Source organism: Hemiscyllium ocellatum, chromosome 4 (assembly GCF_020745735.1).
Source record: "Hemiscyllium ocellatum isolate sHemOce1 chromosome 4, sHemOce1.pat.X.cur, whole genome shotgun sequence".
NCBI lineage: Eukaryota > Metazoa > Chordata > Chondrichthyes > Orectolobiformes > Hemiscylliidae > Hemiscyllium > Hemiscyllium ocellatum.
Window position 1 is genome coordinate 127,765,367 of NC_083404.1, and position 26,199 is coordinate 127,791,565.

Sequence of the window (26,199 nt, forward strand, 5' to 3'; positions counted from 1 at the left end):
CAAATATGATCAGCTTCCTGTCTTTGTGTCTGCATTAAATGGCATAGCAAGACAGCAGTAATATGAGCCTGATATCTCTGGCTGAAGGAACAAATGTAAAGAGGCAATGCAAGGCTGTGAGCATCCAGCTAGGCTCACTGTGAGTGAGTACAATGAGAGCAAGCCAAATGTCCAGAGAGACAGCCTGGTCCAGTCTATTAGCTGGATGCATTTCCCTTAGTCACAGTGTTCTTGCAGCAGTATTACAATGATGGTTGTCAGTTCATGGCATTGAAGTGCAGGGCATCTTTTAAGTTGATCACATGGTTGTGTATCATGAGAGTTGTTAGAGGAAGGCATATGTTAAATGTTAATGTCTGTGGATGGAGGATGCGTATAGCTGATGTCTATGGGAACATATTATACTCTCAGATGTTGGTGCCTGTTTCCAGCCTAGAGGTCATTCAGAATCAAGTGGCAAGTTGAGTCTGCAAATGTTAATGAAGTAAGTTGGGCTGTTGTCAGGGCATTTAATAATCAATGATATCTACCGATCAGCAACTTGCCACTGCCTAACAAGAATCTTGCCACACAGGTTGTGAAAAGCATAAAAGATGAAATGAATGATCTCAATGTCAAGATGTGCCTAGCTGCACTTATTGCCCAATTCTGTCACACCTCGCCAAGGTCTATTTTGATTCCTGATGAAGGGCTCTGGCCCGAAACGTCGGATTTCCTGTTCCTTGGATGCTGCCTGACCTGCTGTGCTTTAACCAGCAACACATTTTCAGCTCTATTTTGTTCAGGCTTGTATAAGCTTCCAATCATATTTTCTGTAACAGAATTCTTTACTCTAATTTTTGGCAGACTTACTTTTACAGCAAGAGAGTTAGTTGAACAGGACTAAAGGTCTGGGATCAATTGAGGAGATTTGCTCAATGTTGTTCTTGGCATCAAATCTATGCTTGGTCTGAGAAATATTGGCAGAGGATGGAGATGAAATTAAGGCAGAGCTCAGCCATAGAAAAAGGAAAAAATAAAACAGGGATAAAGGAGCACAGACTCAGAAGTAGAAAAGATATATGAGAACAATGCAAAACTTAATAAGTAAACTCTTCAGATAAGAATTATTAATAATGCCTGAGATGAATGCTAATTTTATTTCTTCATTAGCCAGTTTTATGCACAGGAATTCATTCAAATTCCTGCAGGTTTAAATTGCCATGCCCTAGTGTCATGGTACATGTGTCATTCAATTTGCCACATTATGCTTGGATTGCTACTTCTTCAAAGAGTTGAGGTGATAGCTCATACAAGATATTTTTCTTTCTGAATCCATATTGACTGCAAATTGCTAGCTTGTTACTCTTCTACACATGATCCCTAATTTTACATGGAGCTTTTATGTGCTTTAATTCAAGAACCTTGTAATTCTCGGAGAGGGATGAATGATAAAAGTAATCTCGTTTCTGAGACAAACAGAAATTGCTGGAGAAACCCAAAAGATCTGACAGCATCGGTGGAGAAAAAACAGTTTTAACAGCTGTTAACTCACCCCTTGCCCATTCTCTTCCTTCCCACAATAATAGGGTGTCCCTGGTCTTGACTTTCCACTGCAATAGCATCCATATCCAAAAGATCATAAATCACCACTTACACCACATTCAGCGAAATGGCACTACCAGGTACATATTCCCCTGCCCTTCCTTGTCAGCATTTTGCAGTGACTATTCCCTCCCGGACATCCTGATCCACTCCTCCATTCCTAACACCTCCCCATACTTCCATGGTGCATTCCCATGCAATCACAGAAAGTGTAATACTTGCCTGACTCACTATCCAAGGCTGCAGACACATTTTCCAGATGAGTCAGCAATTCACTTGTATTTCACTCTACCTAGTACACTGTATTCACTGCTCATAACGAGGTCTCCTTGACATTGGGTAGATGAAATGCAAACTGGATGATCTATTGGCAGAATGCTTACCTTTCAGCCATTAAAATAACATGCTTCCAGCTGCTTGCTATTTCAGCACCACAGTGCTCCATGGCCAATAGTTCCGTAGTGGGCCAATTGCAGTGCTCCAGTGAGGCTCAGTGCTCAGACACAGCTGGGAGAAAGTGGAGACCAGAGTTGAAAAATGTGGTGCTGGAAAAACACAGCAGGCCAGGCAGCATCCGAGGAGCACAGCACAGGAGATACTCAGAGCATCAATCTTCCTTTTGAAGACATTGCAGACTTCAGGTCTCAAAATTGAGTTCAATAATTTTACAGCCTAATCATTTCATCCACGTCCTTTACATATTCCCAAACCACAGGCCCTGTCACGTCTTGGGCTGTTTTCAGCATATTCAATCCATTTACTCTTAGTTATTGTCCCCATTATCAACTTTTGATACATGACACAGTCATTTGCAAAATCCAGATACATTTAATTTGCAATCATCTCATTGGCCATTTGCTACACATACAGATTTAAAGAAAGATTAGATTATGGTCAAATGTGATTTGCAACATGTCCATAGTGTTTGCAGATTGGACATAGGCATTTCAATGATGTTGTTGTTGGCACCAATGATGTTACAAAAGATTAATGTTGACCAAAGAAGATCCATTATTCAAGGAACTTTGAACAGTGCTGTGGAAACCACACCATATTGTTTCACCATCTGTTAGAATGGTTTGTACTAATTGCAATCAGAAGCTGAGTGTTTGATGTGGGTCTGGGACAAGAAAGGTGTCGAACGACATGTATTTCTTTTTCGGTCAAATGGAGTGAATGCTCAGCCAGGACAACACTTTAATCAAGTTACTAAAAGTGCTGAGCTTGAAGATGGATGAAAGATGAAAACATGTCCCTCTTTATCACAGTGCAACATTTTTTACTATATAGAGAAGCGTGCTATGTCTCGTCTGCAGTGTATTCTTCTGATGACTCTTCGGAGATCTAAGAACTTCTGCCATTCCTTCTTTTCACGATGTAGATAATTGCTATCAAGACTTCTGCACTTTGCTTGCGATGGCATGTTGATTGTTGTTGCTGCCTAAGAAGACAAAGGTGGATACAGGAGGACCAGTGCTGATGGCATGCCCGGGAACACAAGAAAGCCGACATGGAGGACAAAGAGCACACAGTTCAGGGAAAGGACATATTGTAAGTTTCCCGGCCCAGATACTCAGAGGTTCCCGGCCCAGACTTCACTCCCTGGAGATGAGCTTAGTCAAACTTGTTTATGCCTACCAAATTTCCAAAACTGAACTAGTCCCACTTCCCAATCTTTGGCCTATTTCCTTCTCAACCTTCCCTATTCGCCTGGGTAAAAACAATGACTGCAGATGCTGGAAACCAGATTCTGGATCAGTGGTGCTGGAAGAGCACAGCAGTTCAGGCAGCATCCAAAGTGCAGCGAAATCGATGTTTCGGGCAAAAGCCCTTTATCAGGAATAAAGGCAGTGAGCCTGAAGCATGAAGAAAGGCAGTGAGCCTATTCACCTACCTATGAAAATGTCTTTTAAATGTACCTGCATCTATTCACCCTCTGTCAAAAAGTTGCTATTCAGGTCCGTTTCAAATCCTTCTCCTCTCACCTTAAAAAAACAGCTCCCTAGTTTTGAACTTACCCATCCTGAGGAAAAGACCTTTGCTATTCATCTTATCTATGCCCCTCATGATTTTGTAAACCTTTACAAAGTCAAGAGGTACACAGGTGTTACATGTAACAGATGTTGGAAAGCAGCTGCAGGAGTGGGAGCACATTCTCTCCCAGTGTCTTTGAAAGTAACCACTACTTTGAATTTTCATGTTACTGGCCTCTTTCTGTTAGTGACAGATGGGATTTTTCAGTGACTAGGGTGAAAGAATTGCATTGTGTGTGTGTAGGAGTGTCAGCCACATTGGCTATGTGCCATGGACAGTGTGGATTTGTGAGGAGAAATGCTGCATTGTCAATGCTTGTCTGGATGCACAGCATTTTTCAAAGATGGCGTGGGTTTCAAGGATGTTGGTCTTCAAGCAGTGGCAAGCTGTTCCAGACAGGTGTATGGCATAATTTGTGCAGAAATGGACGGGATCATAGGAACAGGGTAGTAGTTAGTGCAGCAAGTTTGATAAGATATGGTGAGAAAATTCACTGGATATTCACAATGGAAATCCCTCCAGAAAATTCAATGTAGCACCAACAAAAAAAGTAAGTTTCAACACTCAAGTACAGTACTTTCAACTGTTTCCCTTTACACAAAGCAGATGCCACTTCCTCAAAGAACTCCAGAAAAATCAGTTAAATATAATTTCTCTTTCACAAAACCACGTTGACTCTGCCAGTCTGAAATTTTCCTGTGCCCTGTGTAGCCTCTCCTGTGACATTTTTACACTGGGTTCAGTTCCTCCTCAGATACGGGGGTGAGGGTGATGTACTGGATCATAACCTGTCTCTTGCATCCGGAAGATCTCAAGAACAAATTCATCCTCTTCTTGGGTGGTAAAGGAATCGAGGCTGTGACATCTGCTGTGTCCATCTCAGACTCTGAGGTTTCTTTGACGCTAGATGATATGATGCCAGAAAAGTTTACCCCAAACTCTATTATGACTGTTGAGAGCTAGTTTCTTCAGGAGGGTATTTTTATCTCTCGTCACCACTAAAATAGCTCCACAGAGGCCTATATCCTGTCACTAAGACACCTTTATTTACATATTGTAGAACTGGTCCAAGCTTCCTCACAGTGAACAGAACCTCTGACACTCCTATTTATGTCTGTCAGCCAGAGCTCCCTGATTGGACCAGGTTAACTGCCCCAAAAGGGAACTCGTATTCTATGAGGTCCACCTGAATGACCCTGTTACAATCACTACAGGTAGATTATTTAACAAGACTAGGAATCATTTATATACATGTAGTAAACAACAGGGAAAAGGTGTAAATCGAGGTAAATGGTTATGATACAAATGCCATTACATAAACATGGTTGCATGGTGACAATAACTGGGAACTAAATATTGAATAAAAAGGACAATAGCAGCATGAACAAGAAATTAGCTGAATGACAGAGAAGTAATGATTTTTGAGTGGTAGGAAATGTTTAAAGTGGGATTCTTCAGAGGAAAGTGTTAAGATTACTGCTTTACTTGATTCATATTAATGACTTAGGGCAAAATGTTAAAATTTGCAGGCAATACAAACTTTAATATTTTACGAACTATGAGGAAGATATTGTTAAACTTCAGAAGAACAAATAAATGGTAAATAAATGGCATGATGTGAATTATTTTAGTAGGAAGAAGAAGGAGAGCCAGTACAGAATTAAGAGTAAAAATTTTAAAATATATATGGGAGGACCTGAAGTATATTTCCATAAATTATTGAAGGTTGCAATACAAACTGACAGGGAAAATAACAGGACTCTGTTGAGTATGAAAACAAGGGAATTATCATAAACTTGTATAAAACACTGGTTGAACCTCAACTGGACTATTGTGTTTCGTTCTGGACATACACTTTAGAAGGGATGCAAAGAAGATTCAAAAGAATGGCTACAGAAATAATGAACTTCAGCTTCATGAACACTTTGGGCAAGATGGGGGCTTTTCTCCTATAGAATAAATAATTGAGAGTTTTTAAATCCAAAATCATGATAAGGGTGCACAGAATAGGTAAGTAGAAGCTATTCCCAATTTTGGAAGGATCGAAAACTACAGAACATTAATTGGAGTGATTTGTTTTTGTTTGCTCACAGGTTTTCAACATCACTAGGTAAGTCAGCATTTAGTTCCCATACCTGCTAGCCCTTGAGTAGGTAATGATGAACTGCCTTCATTAACTAGTGCAATCTATGGGGTTAGGTACACCTGCAGTGCTGTTAGGAAGGGAGTTCCATCCAGCGATAGTGAAGGACAATGGGATGGAATGTGGCTTGGACAGTAACTTTATAGAGTAGTGATCCAGTGCATCTGTTGGCTATCAGGCTATTGCTTGACTGGTCTGTGGATAATCTCTGCTAGATTTGACAGAAGCAAACAAATGTCAATCATGAGGTTTTTCATAAGGCTGAAAGATCTGGACTTGCTGTTTCCATGTCTAGTTAGTTCAATTTTTTAAAAATTATTTTTCAGCAGTATCATCCAATTGAATAGCTTGCTAGCTATTTCCAGAGCACATTTTAAGAATGGCCATGATGCTGTAGGTCTGGAGTAACTTGTATTTCAGGCAAGTTCAGCAGATATCTTTTCCTAAAGTAATATTCATGAACTAGATTTTTTTAAAGACAATCAACAATTGTTTAAAGGTCTCTAACAAACTAGCTTCTTCATGTGATATGTGTTAATTGAATTTAAAATTGACCAGCTGTCTTGGACGATTTGAACACATATCTAAGCATCTAATACAATGATGCTGTGACTAGATGGCCTTTTTCCCAATTTTGGATTGGCAAAAGAAATAATGTCACCTGAGGAAATAGAGAATGAGCAGAATCTGGAATGCACTGCATGAGAGTGTGGTGGTTGCAGATTTGGCATTGTCTTTCAAAAACAAAGAATGGCATAATTAAATTAGATTAGAATTGATTAGATTCCCTACAGTGCGGAAACAGGCCCTTCGGCCCAACCAGTCCACATCGACCCTCCGAAGAGTAACCCACCCCAACCCATTTCCCTCTGACTAATGCACCTAGCTCTATAGGCAATTTAGCATGACCTGCACATCTTTGGACAGTGGGAGGAAACCAGAGCACCCGGAAGAAACCCACGCAGACATGGGGAGAATGTTCAAACTCCACACAGTCACCCAAGGCTGGAATTGAACCTGGGACCCTGATGTTGTGAGGCAGCAGTGCTAACCACTGAACCATTATTTGAAGAGAAAATAAAAGGGAGGGGGATGGGACTAAATGAACTTTTCTCACAGAAGCCAACCACATATGGTGGCAGCAAAATGGTGTCCTTCTTTTCAGATGATTTGTAGCTCAGGTTGAGGTTCTGGATGTAGGTTTGCTCACAGAGCTGCAAGACTCATTTTCAGACATTTTGTCACCAGACCTTCCAGCTCAGCAAGGAAACCGACATCCATGTTGTCCTTCTGTTCTGTAAGCATTCCACTGATTTTGACAGTGTTTCTTGGAACTTAAGTTTTTCAATTTTATTTTTAAATGTTCTTGGATCCATGCTATTTTTATATTTCACATAACTTAATCTAGTGAATATGTTCTGAGTGTTCACAGACATTCGTATACACAAAGTATTGTGATTGTACTTAGCATTCATCTCAACCAACACAGGTGAAGTTCCAACAGTGAATACAAGATCAGTGCATTTAATGAAAAGACTTATTGTTAAGCAATATCACATAGCATTCAGAACAACAGATTTGATTTCGGCGCTAAAAAGGACAAATGGTCGCTTGGCACGTTGAACAAGGTATTTCTGAGAGTTTCATTGAGTAATGCTTTCAGTTTCATTGAGTGAGTTTTGCAAAATATTTTGATGACACTCAAATTACTTCATATAGTTCAAATGAATAGTAATTAGTTGTTTTAGATATACTATGGTTGCTTGTTTTAAGGTGTCACATACATAACTAAAGGGAATTAACAGGATTTTGTAAACAGGGATTACACCAGGAATAAAGCAACACCTTACAAGTTAGTACTGTAAGGCACATTTTAGCAGGCATGAGCTTTGAACACCCTAAGTGTCCATAACAGCAGAAAGGACTAGAGGGGGGCCAGGTACATCCTAAGGCCTGACAGCAAGCTAGATTAGAAACAGATACTTGAAGACAGGATAAGAGAAAAACCTAGAATGGAAGATTACCGTGTATTCTGCAGTAAAGAAAAGTAAACAGTGTGTATCAAGGTTAATGATTTTCTACACATAATGGACAGCTGTCCAACCAAAATTGGACAGACATGGAAAACGGATATGGGACAGAGACAGGCAGAGCGAGGATAGAGTGATAGACAAAACTTTCTTTGAATAAACATGAAGGTAACCTCCATCCTTGTGTCCTCCTGTGGTTTGTGTTAGGAGAATAAGAACAACACTTGCCATAGGCATCAGGATAGTTATATCAGATCCTCGGGTTGGCACTGAAAAGGGGTGTGTACATTTTATTTATTACTCAGTTAGTGCAGTAATTCAATCTCCCAGAGCAGAATAGTCAAGTATCAAAAAAACCTGAAGGGAGAACTCAGCACAGGAGGCACAGCCATACTGGCGGGCTGTTATCTGTGAGAAGACAGTAGCTGAAGCCATGCAGACTAGGCAATACCTGTTCGTAAAAATGTTGCTGAACTGTGAAGCGTTGTTTGGGGCAATTACCCAGCAGATGAGAATTTATAGATTATAGATTACTATAGATTACTTACGGTGTGGAAACAGGCCCTTCAGCCCAACAAGTCCACACCGACCCGCCGAAGCGCAACCCACCCATACCCCTACATTTACCCCTTACCTAACACTACGGGCAATTTAGCATGGCCAATTCACCTGACCCGCACATCTTTGGACTGTGGGAGGAAACCGGAGCACCCGGAGGAAACCCACGCAGACAAGGGGAGAACGTGCAAACTCCACACAGTCAGTCGCCTGAGTCAGGAATTGAATCCGGGTCTCAGGCGCTGTGAGGCAGCAGTGCTAACCACTGTGCCACCGTGCTGCCCAAAAGAAGTGGAATGATTCCCCTGGAGTTGAGGATTAATACATTTCGAATTTGAAAAGCCTTAGTCTTTGATCACAGTTACCAAGGCACTAACATTTTAAAATGTAACTAATAGATAGTTTAAAGGAAAAGTTAATCATAGAGTCATACAGCACAGAAGAGGAACTTTGACCCATTGAGGCTATGCTGACCCATCTATACTCTTCACACATTTCAGTACTTGTTCCATAACCTTTAATGTTATGACACTTCAAGTGCTCATCCACATTGTTTTTAAAGGTTGTGAGCTTTCCTGCCTCTACAACCCTCCCAGGCAGTATATTCCAGATTTCCACTGGTGATTAGTAGCAAACATTGTACTGGAATTTGTAGAAACATGCAATGGTAATTATGGGCGTCCTTGATAGGCTTTCAAAAAAGTTTATTAGAGGAACAACTGAGTTAGAAACAGCCTGAAATAAGTTAGCCTATGATGTCTATAGTTAGATAAAGAAAATAAAAAGCTGCAAAAACTGGCAAAAGTGCTGCAGGGTAAAATGATTGCTGGCAGGAAAGTAATGTCATCAATGTCATATGTAAATGTCAAAAAAAGCTGCAGACAGATCCAGCATCGCAACTGGACAAACTGGTCATTGTTTTTGAGACCGGTCATGAAACAAACATTTCCTCCAAGTTAGTTAAAATAAAAAAATTAATCAGAACTGCTATCTCACAAGACAAGGCAGATAACATTAGGAACATAGTTGAGAGCACTTCCTCCACCATTCTGTTTCTACATATTGAGACAGAGCCGATGTGTCATGTCACCTAGGAAATAGAAAGGGTGGGCAAAGGAGTAGAATCCTTAGGCACAACTAAGGAAGAGATCAAGTCTGTCTCCCCCAAAGAAGTTAAAAAAACGTTCTGTGAAAATCAGATTGCATTCTGTGTGTTCCCAATGTTAAAATGACAGCATCCCTCACATTCAACTGAAATCAGTATCAAAACAAAGGATGGTCCAGAACTATCACCAATTAAAATCTTATTTCATCAAAAGAGAATTTCTCTCTGAATGATCTAAAGATAAATTTAAAAAGAGATATTTTAAAATGGTCTTTTTTTTGTTCTGTCCCCTTCTCAAACCAGCACAGAATTAGTTTTCTCAAACTTTAATTTGCATTCCATATTGCTAATTGTGAGATTTTGGAATTCTAGATTTACATATATTTTTATTCATTATCTATTGGGCATTTTCAAGAGCCACAATGGATATTATTTATGTGCTTAAACAGGTTTCAAGAACAGATTGAGCTTTTTTATATTATCTATACAATACAGCACAGGAAGAGGCCCTTTGGCCCATGAAGCCTGTGCCAAAACCTAATCCTTATTTAGACCCACTAATTATTGCCAATATGCATCTTTTAATCCCTCTATTAGTCTCCTATTCATGCATCTATCTAGATTTGCCTTAAATGTTGCTAATAGGCCTACTTCCACCACATGAAACTGGCAATGCATTCCAGACACTGACCACCTTCTGTATGAAAAACTTTCCCTACAAAATTCTCCCCTAAACTTCCCCCCCCACTTTGAATCTGTGCCCTCTTGTCCTGCCTGGGAAAAGGCCTCTGACTATCCACTATATAACATCGTATGCATGCTTTTATTAACCACAAAATGGTTACTCCTGATAACAGTCTAATTCCAGATTTTAGGTCCTCACAAACATGCACGTCAGGAAAAAGAGTATCTTACTGAGATCAAACAGAAATGGAGCAGATGTCAGACCAATATTGAACAAACATGGAACACAGACGTTGAATAGACATGGAACAGAACCAGACAGAGCCAACTCAGGGTACTGGACCTGTTTCACCACTTTAAGATTATTTAAAGAAATACAAAAATAACAACTCTTGAGTCCTCCTATGGTTTGTTTAGGGAGAATAACCACAACAATAACTAAATAAAAATGTCACTCATGACATTAGTTTCCCTTTAAACAATTCTAATTACCTCTCCTAAATTTGAAGGATTTAATCTGAAAAACTAACAAATTAAGAAGCATTACCCTTCTCTCATCAGTTGCATAATGTGCTGAATACCACATATTACGTCGCATATTGGCAGTAACAGATGAATCACTTTCAAATGGCTCTTTTTGCTCTTCTTCCTCCCTTTTGTAACTTTCTTCTTCCATATTCTGCAAAGGTAAAATGAAATATAATTTTGAAGATTATACCAATATACATTCAGACTATGTACAATGTATTAGTGTAAGGAATACTCATGTAATTACAAGGGATACAGTCAATGAAGATAACTTAAATTAACAAATATGTAATTGTGGTGGTCAAATTGAGAATAGCTTGGGAGACCGGCTCTATAATTCAGTCATTAAATGTGGCTCATTTTGTGCCATAAATGTGCTGCCCAGTTTTCTATTATTTATATATACTTCCAGCATTACTTACATTTTGTGCTGGGTGATGGGGTGAGAACAAATTTCCTGGGCAGAACTTTTAAATGTACAAATCCAGCTTATACTCCTACATAAATTATATATGCACTTTCTGATCTTGAGGAAATACATTAATTGTTTTATGTTGTTGCATTTCTTGAACAAAGATCATTCAGAATCAATCAACTTAACCATTTTGGTCCTTGTAAACTTCTGGTTAGGCTGCATGAAATTTGGTTTTCCTGGGTGGCCCTGGGGTCACTCGGTCTACTTTGGAGTTCTGAAGAAGAATCATATTGAAATGGAAACATTAACTCTTTCTCTCTCCACAGATGCTACACAGATGTCTCTCTGGCATTTTCTCTTTTTCGATGAGACTTGGATTTCCTGGTTGACACTGGAGTCAACAATCTTAAGATAAAAAAGTACAAGGTGCCTCAGGCAACTGTCAGACCCTCATATTGACCTGTAAAGATCCTGAAGCCTACACCGAGGAAGAAAATGTAGAGGAAATGATCACAGAAGATATCCTCCCACTCTGATGCACCATGCAAGGAAACTAGAAAATGTCAACGAGAACATTGAACTAATTGATTCATAACACACAAGCATGCCAGGAGAAGGATTCATGTTTGGCAATGTACGATATTTCTCCTTGAGGCTGAAAATAAGTCTGACTATGTCTTGAAACTCTCAGCATCAGAATCTGAGTGTTCATCTGAATAGAAGAAACTTGAGGAACATTATACCTATGTGCTGAATAAATTCCATTGTGTACGAAATGGATCTGCAGTGTGCAGCACATATTTATAGAAATATTAAACCATAAGAACCAAAGAAACAGGAACAACAGTAGGGCATTCAGCCCCTCGAGCTTGCTCTGCTATTCAACAGGATCATGGTTGATTAAACATTCCTCATGCCCACTTTGCTGTGTTTTCTCTGAAACCCTGGATTCCTCTACTGATCAAGAAGCTATCTTAACTTCAAATGTACAAAAGAAGTTTGCCTCCACAACTCTCTGTAGCAAGAATTTCCAAAGATTCAACCACCCGAGAGAAGACATTCCTTCAAGACTTACTTAATTACCTCGACATTGTCCTGTCCCCCTTTGTCCAAGAACTCCCTACCTACATTCGGGACACCACCCACGTCTTCCACCGCCTTCAAGATTTTTGCTTCCTCTGCCCCCAAAGCCTTATCTTCACGATGGGCATCCAGTCCCTATACACTTCCATCCCCCATCACGAAGGCGTCAAAGCCCTCCGCTTCTTCCTCTCCCGCCGACCCAACCAGTACTCTTCCACTGACACCCTCCTTCGACTGACTGAACTGGTCCTCACTCTTAACAACTTCTCCTTCCAATCCTCCCACTTCCTCCAAACCAAAGGATAGTCATGGGCACCTGCATGGGCCCCAGCAATGCCTGCCTCTTCGTAGGATATGTGGAACAGTCCATCTTCTGCAGCTACACTGGCACCACCCCCCACCTTTTCCTCCGCTACATCGACAATTGTATTGGCACTACCTCTGCTCCCATGAGGAGGTTGAACAGTTCACCCACTTTACTAACACCTTCCACCCTGACCTCAACTTTACCTGGACCGTCTCAGACTCCTCCCTCCCCTTCCTAGACCTCTCCATTTCTACCTTGGGCAACCGACTCAACACAGACATTTACTACAAACCGACCGACTCCTACAGCTACCTAGATTACACCTCCTCCCACCCTGACCCTGTAAAAACGCCATCCCATATTCGCAATTCCTTCGCCTCTGCCACATCTGCTCCCAGGAGGACCAATTCCACTACCGAACAACCCAAATGGCCTCCTTCTTCAAAGACCGCAATTTCCCCTCAGACGTGATCGACGAAGCTCTCCACCGCATCTCCTCCACTTCCCACACCTCCGTCCTTGAACTCCGCCCCTCCAATCGCCACCAGGACAGAATCCCACTGGCCCTCACCTTCCACCCCACCAACCTCCGGATACATCGTATCATCCACCATCATTTCCACCACCTCCAAACAGACCCCACCACTAGGAATATGTTTCCCTCCCCATCCCTATCAGCATTCCGGAGAGACCACTCCCTCTGCGACACGCTCATCAGGTCCACACCCCCCAACAACCCAACCTCCACTCCCGACACCTTCCCCTGCAACCGCAAGAAGTGCAAAACTTGCGCCCACACCTCCTCTCTCACCTCCCTCCAAGGCCCCAATGGATCGTTCCATATCCATCGCAAATTCACCTGCACCTCTACACACATCATTTACTGTATCTGCTACACTCAATGTGGTCTCCTCTACATTGGGGAGACAGGCTGCCTACTTGCGGAACATTTCAGGGAACACCTCTGGGACACCTGCACCAACCAACCCAACCTCCCCGTGAACACTTTAACTCCCCCTCCCGCTCCACCAAGGACATGCAGGCCCTTGGCCTCCTCCATCACCAGACCCTGGCCACACGGCACCTGGAGGAAGAGTGCCTCATCTTCCGCCTAGGAACCCTCCAACCACACGGGATGAATGTAGATTTCTCCAGCTTCCTCATTTCTCCTCTCCCCACCTTATCTCAGTCCCCACCCCCGGATGCAGCACCTGCAATCTTCTTCCCGACCTTTCCACCCCCACCCCCTCTCCAGCCTATCACCTTCACCCTCACCTCCTTCCACCTATAGTATTCCCAGCGCCCCTCCCCCAAATTCCCTCCCCCTTACCTTTTATCTCAGCCCGCTTGGCACACCAGCCTCATCCCTGAAGAAGGGCTTGTGCCTGAAATGTCAATTCTCCTGCTCCTCGGATGCTGCCTGGCCTCCTGTGTTTTTCCAGCACCACACTTTTCAACTCTGGTCTCCGCATCTGCAGTCCTCACTTTCTCCCTTTCTGAATTACAGGCATACACAGAAAATGTTGCAGCTTTCCTGGAAACTATGACATTGCCCCAGTTCAGAAGCAGTCCAGGACAAATTGCACCTCTTTCTCTAAGAGGTACAAACTTAAGTTAGAGATAAATTAGAAGGTGTTCTGACAAAGGGTCACTGAACTCAAAATGTTAACTCTGATTTTTCTCCACAGATGATGCCAGAATTGCTGAGATTTTCCAGTAATTTCTGTTTTTGTTAGACATTAGAAAGCACCTCGCATAACAGTTTTAAGCTGTGGGGACTACTAGATTGTCATCACTCGAGAGTTTCTGATAGTTAGAATCCTGATTAATGTGGATATAGAGATGCAGAATCCAGTGGACTAGCAATAACTGCAAGCAGGTTGTCTGAACCTGTATTTTCTCAGAACAACAGTACTTGCCAAGATCACTACAAATGGACGAATTTGCACTAGTCTGCCCAAATACAAATTCCAAAAGTGCAATATGCAGCCCTTCTCACTCAGACTCAAGCTACCATAAGAGAAGGGCGATCTCAATGTCACATGCTATTTGTGCAACAGTCATACTTAGGCATCTCTAGTGATACAAATACTTAGGAGGAATGTCGAAGATGAATATGGATGAGAGCAGCTCCAAAGAATGCAAGAAGTATGGCACCATTCAGAACAAAGTGGCATTTCACTGTCACTACATCACAAATATTCAGTCCCTCGATCATTGACACTCAGTAGCAGCAGTGTGCACCAGCAAGATGTTATGCAGAAATTCACCAAAGCTCTTTGGACAGCACCTTCCAAACCAAGGACCATTTTCATCTAGAAGATGAGGGCAGATAGATTGGAATGCCACCATTTGCAATTTCCTTGCCAGGCCACTTACCATATAGAGGTGGAAACATATTACTGTTCCGCCAGTGTTGCTGAATCAAAGTTCACATACCTCCTCCTTGATGGCATTGTGAGTATGCCTACACCAAAAGGAATGGTAACACTTCAAGAAGGCAGTACACCACTGCCTTCTCAAAGGTGTCGTGTTAATAAAAAAAAGGAAAATCAAAACAATAGTCAGAAGACCGTACTTACATGCTTACCGTAGCATGAAAAACGATGTTGGCTTTCACTTTTTTTTGACCTGTTAGCATTATGTAAGACAATGGTTTGCTTTATTCTTCATGGACAATATAGCCACAAGTAAGGAATGAACATTCTGAAATGATGCATGTGCTCATTTTGCACAAAATTCGATTGTGTAGTGTGCACATTTTCAATATTTTGGATGTTGTTTTGAGTCCAAGTTAGAATCTACAAATATGTGTACATTTCTGATGCAGGCCATGGCAGATGTCCTTTTGATAAGTCACTAACACTGACATCAGAAGGAATAAAAAAAACATTTTCAACCTCAGTACTATAGTTAATACCTTCTTCTAGCCTTACAGAGTTGAGTATATGTCCAGCAACAAGATCGACCCCCATTTTCCTACCACTTTCATTTTAGTTGCTGATTGACTTCTAGTGGGTATTGCTGTTAGTTCAGATGTTTTGAAGAACGTACTGCCACATAAAACTGATGAGGTCTGCAGGGAGTGAAGTGGTTCTCATTTCAAGGATTTGTCATAAATCATTTGTTCCACACCTTGATGCTAAAATTTATACCCTTTTGGTCCTCAACATGGCAGGGAAAATGACAAGAGGCAATACACAGCAAGATGAGTCCTCATCTAAGGAGAGAAAGATTAACTCCCAGCAGGAAGCCATATTGATTCAGGGTCTTCAGAGATGAACAGAGTACGTGACACCATGAGTTCACAAGGTGCTGACTGATGTTTTATTTAGACTTACAGTCTCAGAGAAGAATGAGGATGGCATTATGAGTAGCTGTAAAGGTGATCATGGCCATGAACATCTTCATTTCCTGTTCCTTGCATGTGGCAACAGGTATTTCTGCAGCATCCCAGTTTATAGATATACAGAAAATAGGAAAATGAGTAGGCCATTTGGTTCCTCAAACCTATTTCATCATTCATTATATCTCCCCCTTTGCCAAACTATAGCCATTCAGTGAATAATTTGCCTACTGTTTTTGCTACCATAGTGCAAATTATATGCAGACCATTTATTCACATCAGCCTTGACCTGCTATGCATTTACCTACTCACTCAACTTGTCCTAATCACATTGAAACATCTCTGCATCCTTCTCACAGTTCACTCTCCAATCTAGCTTTCAGTTGTCTGTAAGTTTGGAGATATACATTTATTGCCCTCATCTAAATCATCAACATATATTGTAAATAGCTGGAGTCCAAACACTGATCTCCGAAGAACTTCACCACTCACGCAGAAAATGATCCATTTAGTCCTACTCTTTCTTTCCTCTCTGCCATGTCAGTACACCACCTCAAATCCCAAGCATTTTAATTTTATATGCTAATCTCTTATGTAGGACCATACTGAAAGGCTTCCAATTTTATATAAAGGGGTTCCATGAATGGGTTGAGAAGCAGGCAGTGAACACATGATAGCATGTCATGAATTCTCACTTCTTTGCATGCATCGGATATAAATTCAAGTTTCCTCAACCAAAACAGTTGCATTGTTGTGAAGTTTATCTGCTTCAATGGTATCCTTCATGACAGGAAACCTGCCACATTTACACATGACATTGTAGTTGTGTTTTAACTGATCACTGAAATGGCCAAGGAAAGCACTCAGACAGAAACAAGATACTGTAGATTTTGGACATCTGAAATGAGACAGAGAATACTGGAGAAACCCAGCAGGAATGGCAACATATGTAGAGGAAGAGGTAGAGTTAACACTTTCAGTCCAAAGATTCTTCTCCCAATCCAAAGAGGAGGTCTTGGGTCCATGGTGAGTTGAACAGCATTGTATATAAACAATATGGTGCTCACTACATGCTCAAGGGCAGTTAAGAGTAGCAATAAATGCTGACCTTGCTGACTGCTGTAATATCAAAATTCCAAGAAATTTCCTTGCTGGAAGAGGATGTCCATGATTGGCTGCTTCAACAGTGACACAAGTGATTGAACCCTGATGGTGCATTACTATTATTTACCCTCTGACTATTATAAACTCCACTCAGCCAGAATGGTGTAATAAAAGACATCACAAAACAACGATTCCAAATTTCGATGGAAGTATTAAATATTCCACAGAGGAATCAACTCGTTACCCTTGTGCATTCCTTTTAATAGTTGTCCTTCCAATTCTTTTATCTGTCCAGATAGTCCCATACGATACTCCTCCAATATTGGCAATATAACTGACAAAAGGCAGCCGACAACTGATGACCTTTCAGGATGGCTCTTGCCCTAGAAAAATGTGTTTCAAGCTCTGCATGAAGTGGCATGTAAATGATTACCGTCCTCCTCCATGTTCCTTAACTTGACTGCAGACTTTATGGTAAGCTCATTGCTGTACTTAGCATTCCATTATCCATAGCCTTCTGTTTTTTCTGTCTGCTACCCCATTGAAATTCTTGCATGAGTCCTCTGAAATAGAACTCAAGAACAAACACACTTTTCAGCAATCTGGCACCCACGTGAGCTTTTTCTGTTGACCTGGCTAGAGGTTTTCCTTGCCTGGTGTTTCACCTTATAAAATGTCACCTTCAAAGATCAACAGTATCACTATATGAGCTGATGACTGAAAGTGTGAGCGAGGAACATTACTTTTTCATAATCAGACTCTTTTTCCCTTTGCATATCTTGATCCTCCACTAATTCATGGTCAGGTTATAGCTTTGACAGTCTGATAGGAGCTGCAAATGTGTTGCTGGTCAAAGCACAGCAGGCCAGGCAGCATCTCAGGAATAGAGAATTCGACGTTTCGAGTATGCTCGAAACGTCGAATTCTCTATTCCTGAGATGCTGCCTGGCCTGCTGTGCTTTGACCAGCAACACATTTGCAGCTGTGATCTCCAGCATCTGCAGACCTCATTTTTTACAGTCTGATAGGAAAAATGCACAAGGGTAAGGTTGTGGTTAGACGAAGCTGAAAAAGCAAAAAGTATGTGCCTGTATGCTCAATCTGACACTTGAGAATTAGAAGTGAAAGTCAGTCCTTCTCGTACTGCAGCTGACAAGAGTCTCAGTCATGGACATTCCAATTGTGGTGCGCATTGTCTCCTCCATCAAGGTGAGGACACATAGCCATGGATATCCCTGTTGATCAGCTGAAATACTGTTAACCAGTGTGAAAGCTGTGAGATGATATGACATCACTGCAGTGCTAAACGTGTGAAGGTATGGCAAACGATGAAAAATACGAAATTTGGATGATAGGTTGGTAGATGAGACAAGGAATGGTGGTGGCTTGAGAAGTGGTTCAGTTGTAGAAAAATAGCACTTGAAGATACTTTCACTGACCTTGAGCACATTTGGTGACCTTGAGCTTCTTGCAGTACTGCATCCAGATCCTTGGGTTACATTGCTGCCATTGAATGTAGTGGCTGTCTGCTGTCAATGGCTCCATAGTGTTCTTGGCTTCTGTGAATAAAGTTCCACTCTGCACAGATGCTTGAAACACGACTCTCCTGCTCCTCAGATGCTGCCTGATCAGCTATGCTTTTCCTGCACCACACCCTTCCACTCTGCGTTTGCCCAGTTCTTGAACCAAGGGCTACAATATTGCATCAGACAACTGTGCACAACACCATCAGACCTTTCATACTATTTTTCAATGTTCTTTCTGTTCAGGCATATCCCTGGCCAAATTCAGCATGTAATCCAGTCAAAATGTGTGTTTCAATTAAGAGGTTCAAACTGGCTTAAGTTATGCTAATTACATGTGACTGGAGACTTTCACAAATTTCCACTTGTATGTCAGGTATGCAGCCAGTCACAAGTGCACTGACAGGTTGTATACTACAACAATGGTAATCAGAATGTAACTTGAACTTTAGGTGGTGCCTGCATCAGAAGTAACAAATTGCACATCAGGATCACGATGGCCATTTTTAAGCATTTCATATTTTCTTATCAATTTGTTCGGAGATGTTATTACACACCACTGGAGCAGGTGAGAATTGAACCCCAAGTTTCCTTACTCAGAGATAAGTACATTAGTACTACACTACAAGTATGAGCCCCCATTTTTACGCTTTATTAGAATTTTGCTGTTAATACACCTGATGATTGTGTGACAATGCTGCTCCTTTAACAAGGTTAAGTTGTCTTTGGGTTTTTTGCACAGCGGTCGTAAAGACATAGGCTCCATTTTGTCTGTGTTTATCTACTTAGAGTTATAGAGTCAGAGAGATGTACAGCATGGAAACAGATCCTTCGGTCCAACCTATCCATGCCGACCAGATAGCCCAACCCAATCTAGTCCCACCTGCCATCATCTGGCCCATATCCCTCCAAACCCTTCCTATTCATATACCCATCTAAATGCCTCTTAAATGTTACAATTGTACCAGCTTCCACCACATCCTCTTGTAGCTCATTCCATCCATGTACCACCCTCTGCGTGCAAAAGTTGCCCCTTAGGTCTCTTTTATATCTTTCCCCTCTCACCCTAAACCTATGCCCTCTAGTTCTGGACTCCCCCACCCCGGGAAAAAGACTGCTCAAAACAACTAGAAAAGTTAAGATCTGGGCTACCTTCTTGAAATGTTTTGAGGGGGTCTGGCCCGGTCCATAACAGTTGATACTGCATGTATCATAGAGGCAATTTGTTGGAACACTTAAACACAATTGATTTTGATAGCATGATGTTTTATAATGTCAATGAAACTGGATTTTTCATGCCAAAATTTATGCCACTATGAGATAACATGGAATAAAAAGATTAAATTTCCAAAATATTGAACATTACTCACCCTTATAACTGGTTCTTGAAGCCAGAGTCGTATGAGTGTAGCCAAAGTGTAGTACAGTAAGAGCAGCATGATAGGATTGACATGTTGGGGCCAAGGCATATTGGGATTGGCTATAATCTTCCAGGTAGTCGTGCAATTTGTTTGGATGACTGGTGATACACCAAACAACCTGTTCTCAGAGGTAGAAAGAGATAATAAACTTGTCTTCAAAGTTCAAGTTGAAATAATATGACTTTACATATTAAACATTTATTATTTTACTAACAATGTTGGTAAAGGAACAAAATAAGAATACTTAGAATTTTAAAAAGAAAAATAAACTGGAAAGGATGAAAATAGTGGTGAATCTGACGTTGCCCATTTTAAATAATTGTGACAAGTTAAAGTAAACTCTCGCCTGAAACTAACAAGCTTCTCGTTTAGAGGTTTTGTTGTTAAACCAACATTTAATTTAGTAACATTTAAAAAATAAGTTTCTTGCTGCCATGATAAAGACAAAATTAATGAGCAATGGCTGAAGCATTCCTTTATCCTCAGTAAAAACAAATTAGTGGGCAGCAAATTTTAAATCACTTTATATTTATACTTCCATATATATTAACTTTCTCTTCACGCAAATCTAAAACAGAACTAACAGTAATTTTACAAAGAAGTTCAGAGAAAAAAGTTAAGAAATTGCCCCATAATCATGCACAAGGCAATGCATTGCTTGCAAATCTTTGGACATCTTGATTGACCAATATGAACAAATACACACTTATTAGTTGAGAGTTTACAGGACCTGATGGGAAAAGGAAGGTGGAAGTGAAAATAGGCAACAATGGTCTTCAGACTTCAATATCTGTTTCCTCAGTGGTTTCACAATAACTGGTCAATTAACAACTGATAAACAGTATGATTGACCACTTGGTGGTATGAATAGAGGTAGCAATTGCATGTCAGCTGTTAAGGAAGAAAGGGCTGACACCATGTTTACTGACCTCTGATTCAGTTGCAGCATTCAGCCCTGCCAGGAACCTGTGAGCAGTCAAACCTGCAAGCTGTCCATGGGCAGGCATCACTTGAACAGCCTATGGGAGCAGTCATCCTTTCATCAGCATGTGAGAAGTTATTGCTCCAGCACCCTCAAATAAATATTCTGGGTGAGTCCCCAATTCTGTCACAACTCTTTGATGCTCTCCACCAAAGCTCTCAAACAATGCAAGAGTATTTTTTTTGAGCACACCTCCTGTCTAACCAAGTAGATTGTAGGGGCAGCAGTTAATGTGCAAGCCAAACAGGCATTGTGTCTGTTCTAATGGGGTGGCACAGTGGTTAGCACTGCTGCCTCGCAGTGCCAGGGACCCGGGTTCTATTCCAGCCCCATGCGGCTGTCTGGGGTTTGCACATTCTCCCTGTGTCTGCATGGGTTTCCTCCAGGCGCTCCGGTTTCCTCCCACGGTCCAAAGATGTGCAGGCCAGGTGAATTGGCCATGCTAAATTGCCGATAGTGACAGGTACACTTGTAGGGGAATGGGTCTGGGTGGCTTACTCTTCAGAGGGTCGGTGTGGACCTGTCGGGCCAAAGGGCCTGTTTCCGCACTGTAGGGAATCTAATAGAGTTATTTTCATTGCACTTCCATGTTTCCCAAGGATTGGAAATCCTAAAATACCAAGGACTAATGGAGGGTTAGTAATTTTTGCCATCCTTACAGCCATGGAAAAAGAGGCTTTAGAACACTCATCAAGGGACAGCGACACATGCAACAGCATAAATGAGCCAATGATCAAACACATATGAATCTTAGGAGAACACAAGGGATGGTATATATGTCATGTACAGATGTTGACGTATGAATGCTCCTCTCTAGAAGGTTTGTAGTGATCATTATTCCATTATTTCCCACAGTTTCCCACAAATTTCCAAATGATAGGAAATGACAGCTATTGAGTCCATGGAATATTGATTGATCTCTAAGGAGAAGGTAACATCAGAGAGTATCTTCTCAAATGCCAGAGAAGGACTGAGGGACCAAATGACCTATTTCTGTACTTAATTCATATATGCACATGTATGCAATCATGTAATTTCCTCACATTCACTACCACACATAGATACTTTCATGTCAGTGGCTATGTGTTGCAAGTTTGATTTGGACCCACCATCCAGTATAAGTGCTTACATGTGCCTTATCAGCTTTTGGAGGATGCGGCAGTCAGGGAAGTGTGAGAGACCAAACACGTGCTGATCCCCAGACTGCTGACTTGCCTCGAGAGTCATCTGTGAGGTGATAGATATTGGACATGCAGCATTAAGTGTGTTAAGATTCAGGTTCTGGCAGAACTTTCCCAATCCCAACCTAAAACAGTATACGAACCTAATAATGCCATGAGTGCTGTTGTATGCCTACTGTCTTTGACTAGATCATCAAGACATTGATCGCTATCATGGAAATCAACACCAAGTAAGCCAGTCACTGAATGATGGAGATTGTCACAATGTGGGTCTTTTTACAAGGTTACTATACCCTTGAGTTTTTTGTTTCCCCAGAGAGGGGGTATTTGGCCAGGCTCCAACTTGACTGGGTTTGTAAGGTTTATTTGGGGCCCTTTTTGTTTACTTCTATCAATAATGCCTCTGGCCTAAGGCTTTCACATCACAGAGTCACAGAGATGTACAGCATGGGAACAGACCCCTCAGTTCAACCTGTCCATGCCGACCAGATATCCCAACCCAATCTAGTCCACCTGCCAGCACCCAGCACATATCCCTCCAAACCCTTCCTATTCATATACCCATCCAAATGCCTCTTAAATGTTGCAATTGTACCAGCCTCCACCACTTCCTCTGGCAGCTCATTCCATACATGTGCCACCCTCTGCGCGTAAACGTTGCCCCTTCGGTCTCTTTTCTATCTTTCCCCTCTCACCTCTAAACCTATGCCCTCTAGTTCTGGACACCCTGACCACAGGGAAAAGACTTTGCCTATTTACCCTATCCATGTCCCTCATAATTTTGTAAACTTCTATAAGGTCACCCCTCAGCCTCCGACGCTCCACAGAAAACAGTCCCAGCATGTTCGGCCTCTCCTTATAGCGCAAATCCTCCAACCCTGGCAACATCCTTGTAAATCTTTTCTGAACCCTTTCAAGTTTCACAACATCTTTCCGACAGGAAGGAAACCAGAGTTGCACGCAATATTCCAACAGTGGCCTATCCAATGTCCTGTACAGCCGCAACATGACCTCCCAACTCCTCTACTCAATACTCTGACTGATAAAGGAAAGCATACCAAATGCCTTCTTCACTATCCTCTCAACCTGCGACTTGACTTTCAAGGAGCTATGAACCTGTACTCCAAGGTCTCTTTGTTCAGTAATACTCCCAAGGACCGTACCATTAAGTGTATAAGTCCTGCTAAGATTTGCTTTCCCAAAATGCAGCACCTTGCAATTATCTGAATTAAACTCCATCTGCCACTTCTCAGCCCATTGGCCCAACTAGTTAAAATCCTGTTGTAATCTGAGGTAATCCTCTTCACTGTCCACTACGCCTCCAATTTTGGTGTCATCTGCAAACTTACTAACTGTACCTCTTATGCTCACATCCAAATCATTTATATAAATGATGAAAAGTAGTGGGCCCAGCATCGATCCTTGAGGCACTCCACTGGTCACAGGCCTCCAGTCTGAAAAACAACCCTCCGCCATCACCCTCTGGCTTCTACCTTTGAGCCAGTTCTGTATCCAAATGGCTGGTTCTCCCTGTATTCCATAGGATCTAACCTTGCTAACCAGTCTCCCATGGAATTGGAAAAGAATTATTCAAACTTTTTTACTAGATACGGACTACTAATAAAGATACAGTTGGACCAAGGGTCAAACTTCGCATCCAAACTATTCAAAGAAGTTATGGACGCCTAGGAATAAAACAATTTAAATCGACTGCTTATCATCCAGAATCGCAGGGAGTACTGGAAAGATGGCACCAAACACTTAAGACAATGATGAGGCTTTATAGTCAGAATGATCCGAATGATTGAGATAAGGGAATTCCGTTTGTGCTTTTTGTGATCAGAGATGCACTAAATGAATTTACCAAATTCAGTCCATTTAATTAGTTTTTGGGTATGAAGTGAGAGGACTATTAAGATTGATTAAGGAGGAATTAGTAAGTCAGAATTCAGAGGCCACCCATTTGGAATGTGTGTCAAATTTTAGAGAAGAATTAAATAGAACTGGGGAGTTGGCTAGACAGCATTTAAAAAATATCGCAGTATGCATTGAAACAGGAAGCAGACAAGAAATCAAAAATTCACAATTTTGCTATTGGGGATACGGTATTAATGTTACTTCCAGTAAGAGGTGAATGTTTAAAAGCAATGTTTAGTAGACCTTATCAAATCGAAATGAAATTGAGCGAGGTGAACTACTTGATAGGGACTCCAGACAGGAAGAAATCTCAGAGTGTGTCATGTGAATATGCTCAAAAGGTATTTTGACAAGGAAGGAAAGCAGGAGAAGGTGTTAATGATTACAACACAGAGGGAAGAACCAAGTTCAGAGGATTCTGAACTGGACATTTCTCAAATTAAATTGGACAATGAGGAATTTGTCAAAAATTGGGATAAATCATTAAATTACCTTCCTGAGAAAAACTGAAATGACCTGAAAGAGTTATTACTATCATATGGGGAGATATGTGGAAATAAACTGGGAAGTACTAACCTAATTTTACATGAGGTAAATATAAGAGATGCTGTTCCAATTAAGCAACATCCTTATAGACATAGCCCTCTAAAGTTGGCACAGGTTCAAAAGGCGATTCAACTCATGCCCTAAGGTGACATAATCAAAGTGAGTTACAATGACTGGAGCTCACCTATGGTAACGGTGCCAAAGCCAGATGGTACCCAATGATTATGAGTGGACTATTGCAAAGTCAATGCAGTTACAAAGACTGATGCATTCCAATTCTGCGGTTGGAAGGTGGGACAAGCAACTTCTAAGATGAAACAATTTCTAAGTTGAACTTCTCAGAGGCTACTTGCAAGTACTGTTGTCAGAGAGATCAAAGGCGATTTCACTTTCGTAAGGCCACTGGACTATATCAGTTTAAAATCAAATGATTTGGGATGAAAAATACTCTGGCCACATTTCAGACATTAACCCATAAGGTCATTGCCAGATTACCCAATTGTGTGGTGTATATCGATGACCTGGTGATTTTTCATCACACGTAGAAGGAACTTTTACAACATTTAATGGACTTGTTCAATCAACTTCGGAAGGCAGGCTTAGTGATAAATCTAGCTAAATGTGAATTTGCCAAAGCCCAATTCACCTTCCTGGGCCATGTTATTAAACATGGACAAATGGCCACACGAGATACAAAAACAAAAGTAATTGGGGGATTTCCCATACAATCAACAAGAAAAACAGTACTATGATTCCTGGGATTGAGTGGATTTTATCGAAAGTTTGTGCTGAACTTTAGCAGAATGGCTGCTCCACTGACTGAATTGCTCAAATAAAGCAAAAAGGTTTCAGTGGACTGCACACTGTCAGGATGCATTTGATAGCATTAAAGCTGTGTTAATGACTGCCCCGGTATTAGCCATACCTGAACATGTAAAGCCTTTCAAAGTGGCTGTTGATACTAGTGATGTGGGTGTCGGTGCTATGCTCCTGCAGGAAGACGACAAGATGATAGAAAGACGACAAGATGATAGAAAGACCTATTGGGTATTTCTCCAGGAAGTTGAATGTTCATCAACAGAAATATTTGACAATTGAGAAAAAGACTTTGAGATTGGTGTTGGCGCTACAACATTTCAGTATTTATATTACCAGCAATGCATCTGAGACATTCGTATGCACTGATCATAACCCATTGAAATTTGTGGAGAAATTTAAGGACAAAAATGCCAGACTGTTTCGATGGAGTCTGTTGTTACAGCCATTCAATTTGAAAATTGTGCATGTGGTGGGTCAAGAAAACATGATTGCCGATGCATTATTGAGACTCGAATGAGAGATGGAGGTGTTCAGTGATAGGAGAACCACAGACGGAATCCGAATGTAGGTGTCTATGTTTTTACGTTTATAGTCAGTGAATGTATAATCGTGTTTTAGGGTACTAACCTTTATTTTTTGGTGTTTTGAAAAATGAAGCCATCTTTGGATATTGATGGTTCATTTTTTAAGGGGGGGTGCGGTTGTCACAATATTGGTCTTTTTACACCGTCACTATGTGTTCTTTTCCAGAGAGGACGTAATTGGCTAGGCTCCAACTAGGCTGGGTTTGAAAGGTTTATTGGGGCCCTTTTTGTTTATCCCTAACAGATAATGCCTCTGGCCTAAGACTTTCATGTCTTAAACAAAACCGGTATAATCAAAGGGAAGT

At 41.2% G+C, this 26,199-nt stretch overlaps 1 protein-coding gene across 1 annotated transcript in view; it reads right to left on the reverse strand.

The window, feature by feature from the left end:
- The window catches only part of LOC132815248 (piezo-type mechanosensitive ion channel component 2-like), a 467,530-nt gene that overhangs the window by 255,113 nt on the left and 186,218 nt on the right, over window positions 1-26,199 (reverse strand). Inside the window, exons 6-7 of the mRNA XM_060824063.1 lie at window positions 19,815-19,983; window positions 10,686-10,817 (exon numbers count right to left, since the gene is read on the reverse strand). Of these exons, the coding sequence (XP_060680046.1) occupies window positions 10,686-10,817; window positions 19,815-19,983 (301 nt within the window). The remainder of the gene's footprint in view (window positions 1-10,685; window positions 10,818-19,814; window positions 19,984-26,199) is intronic.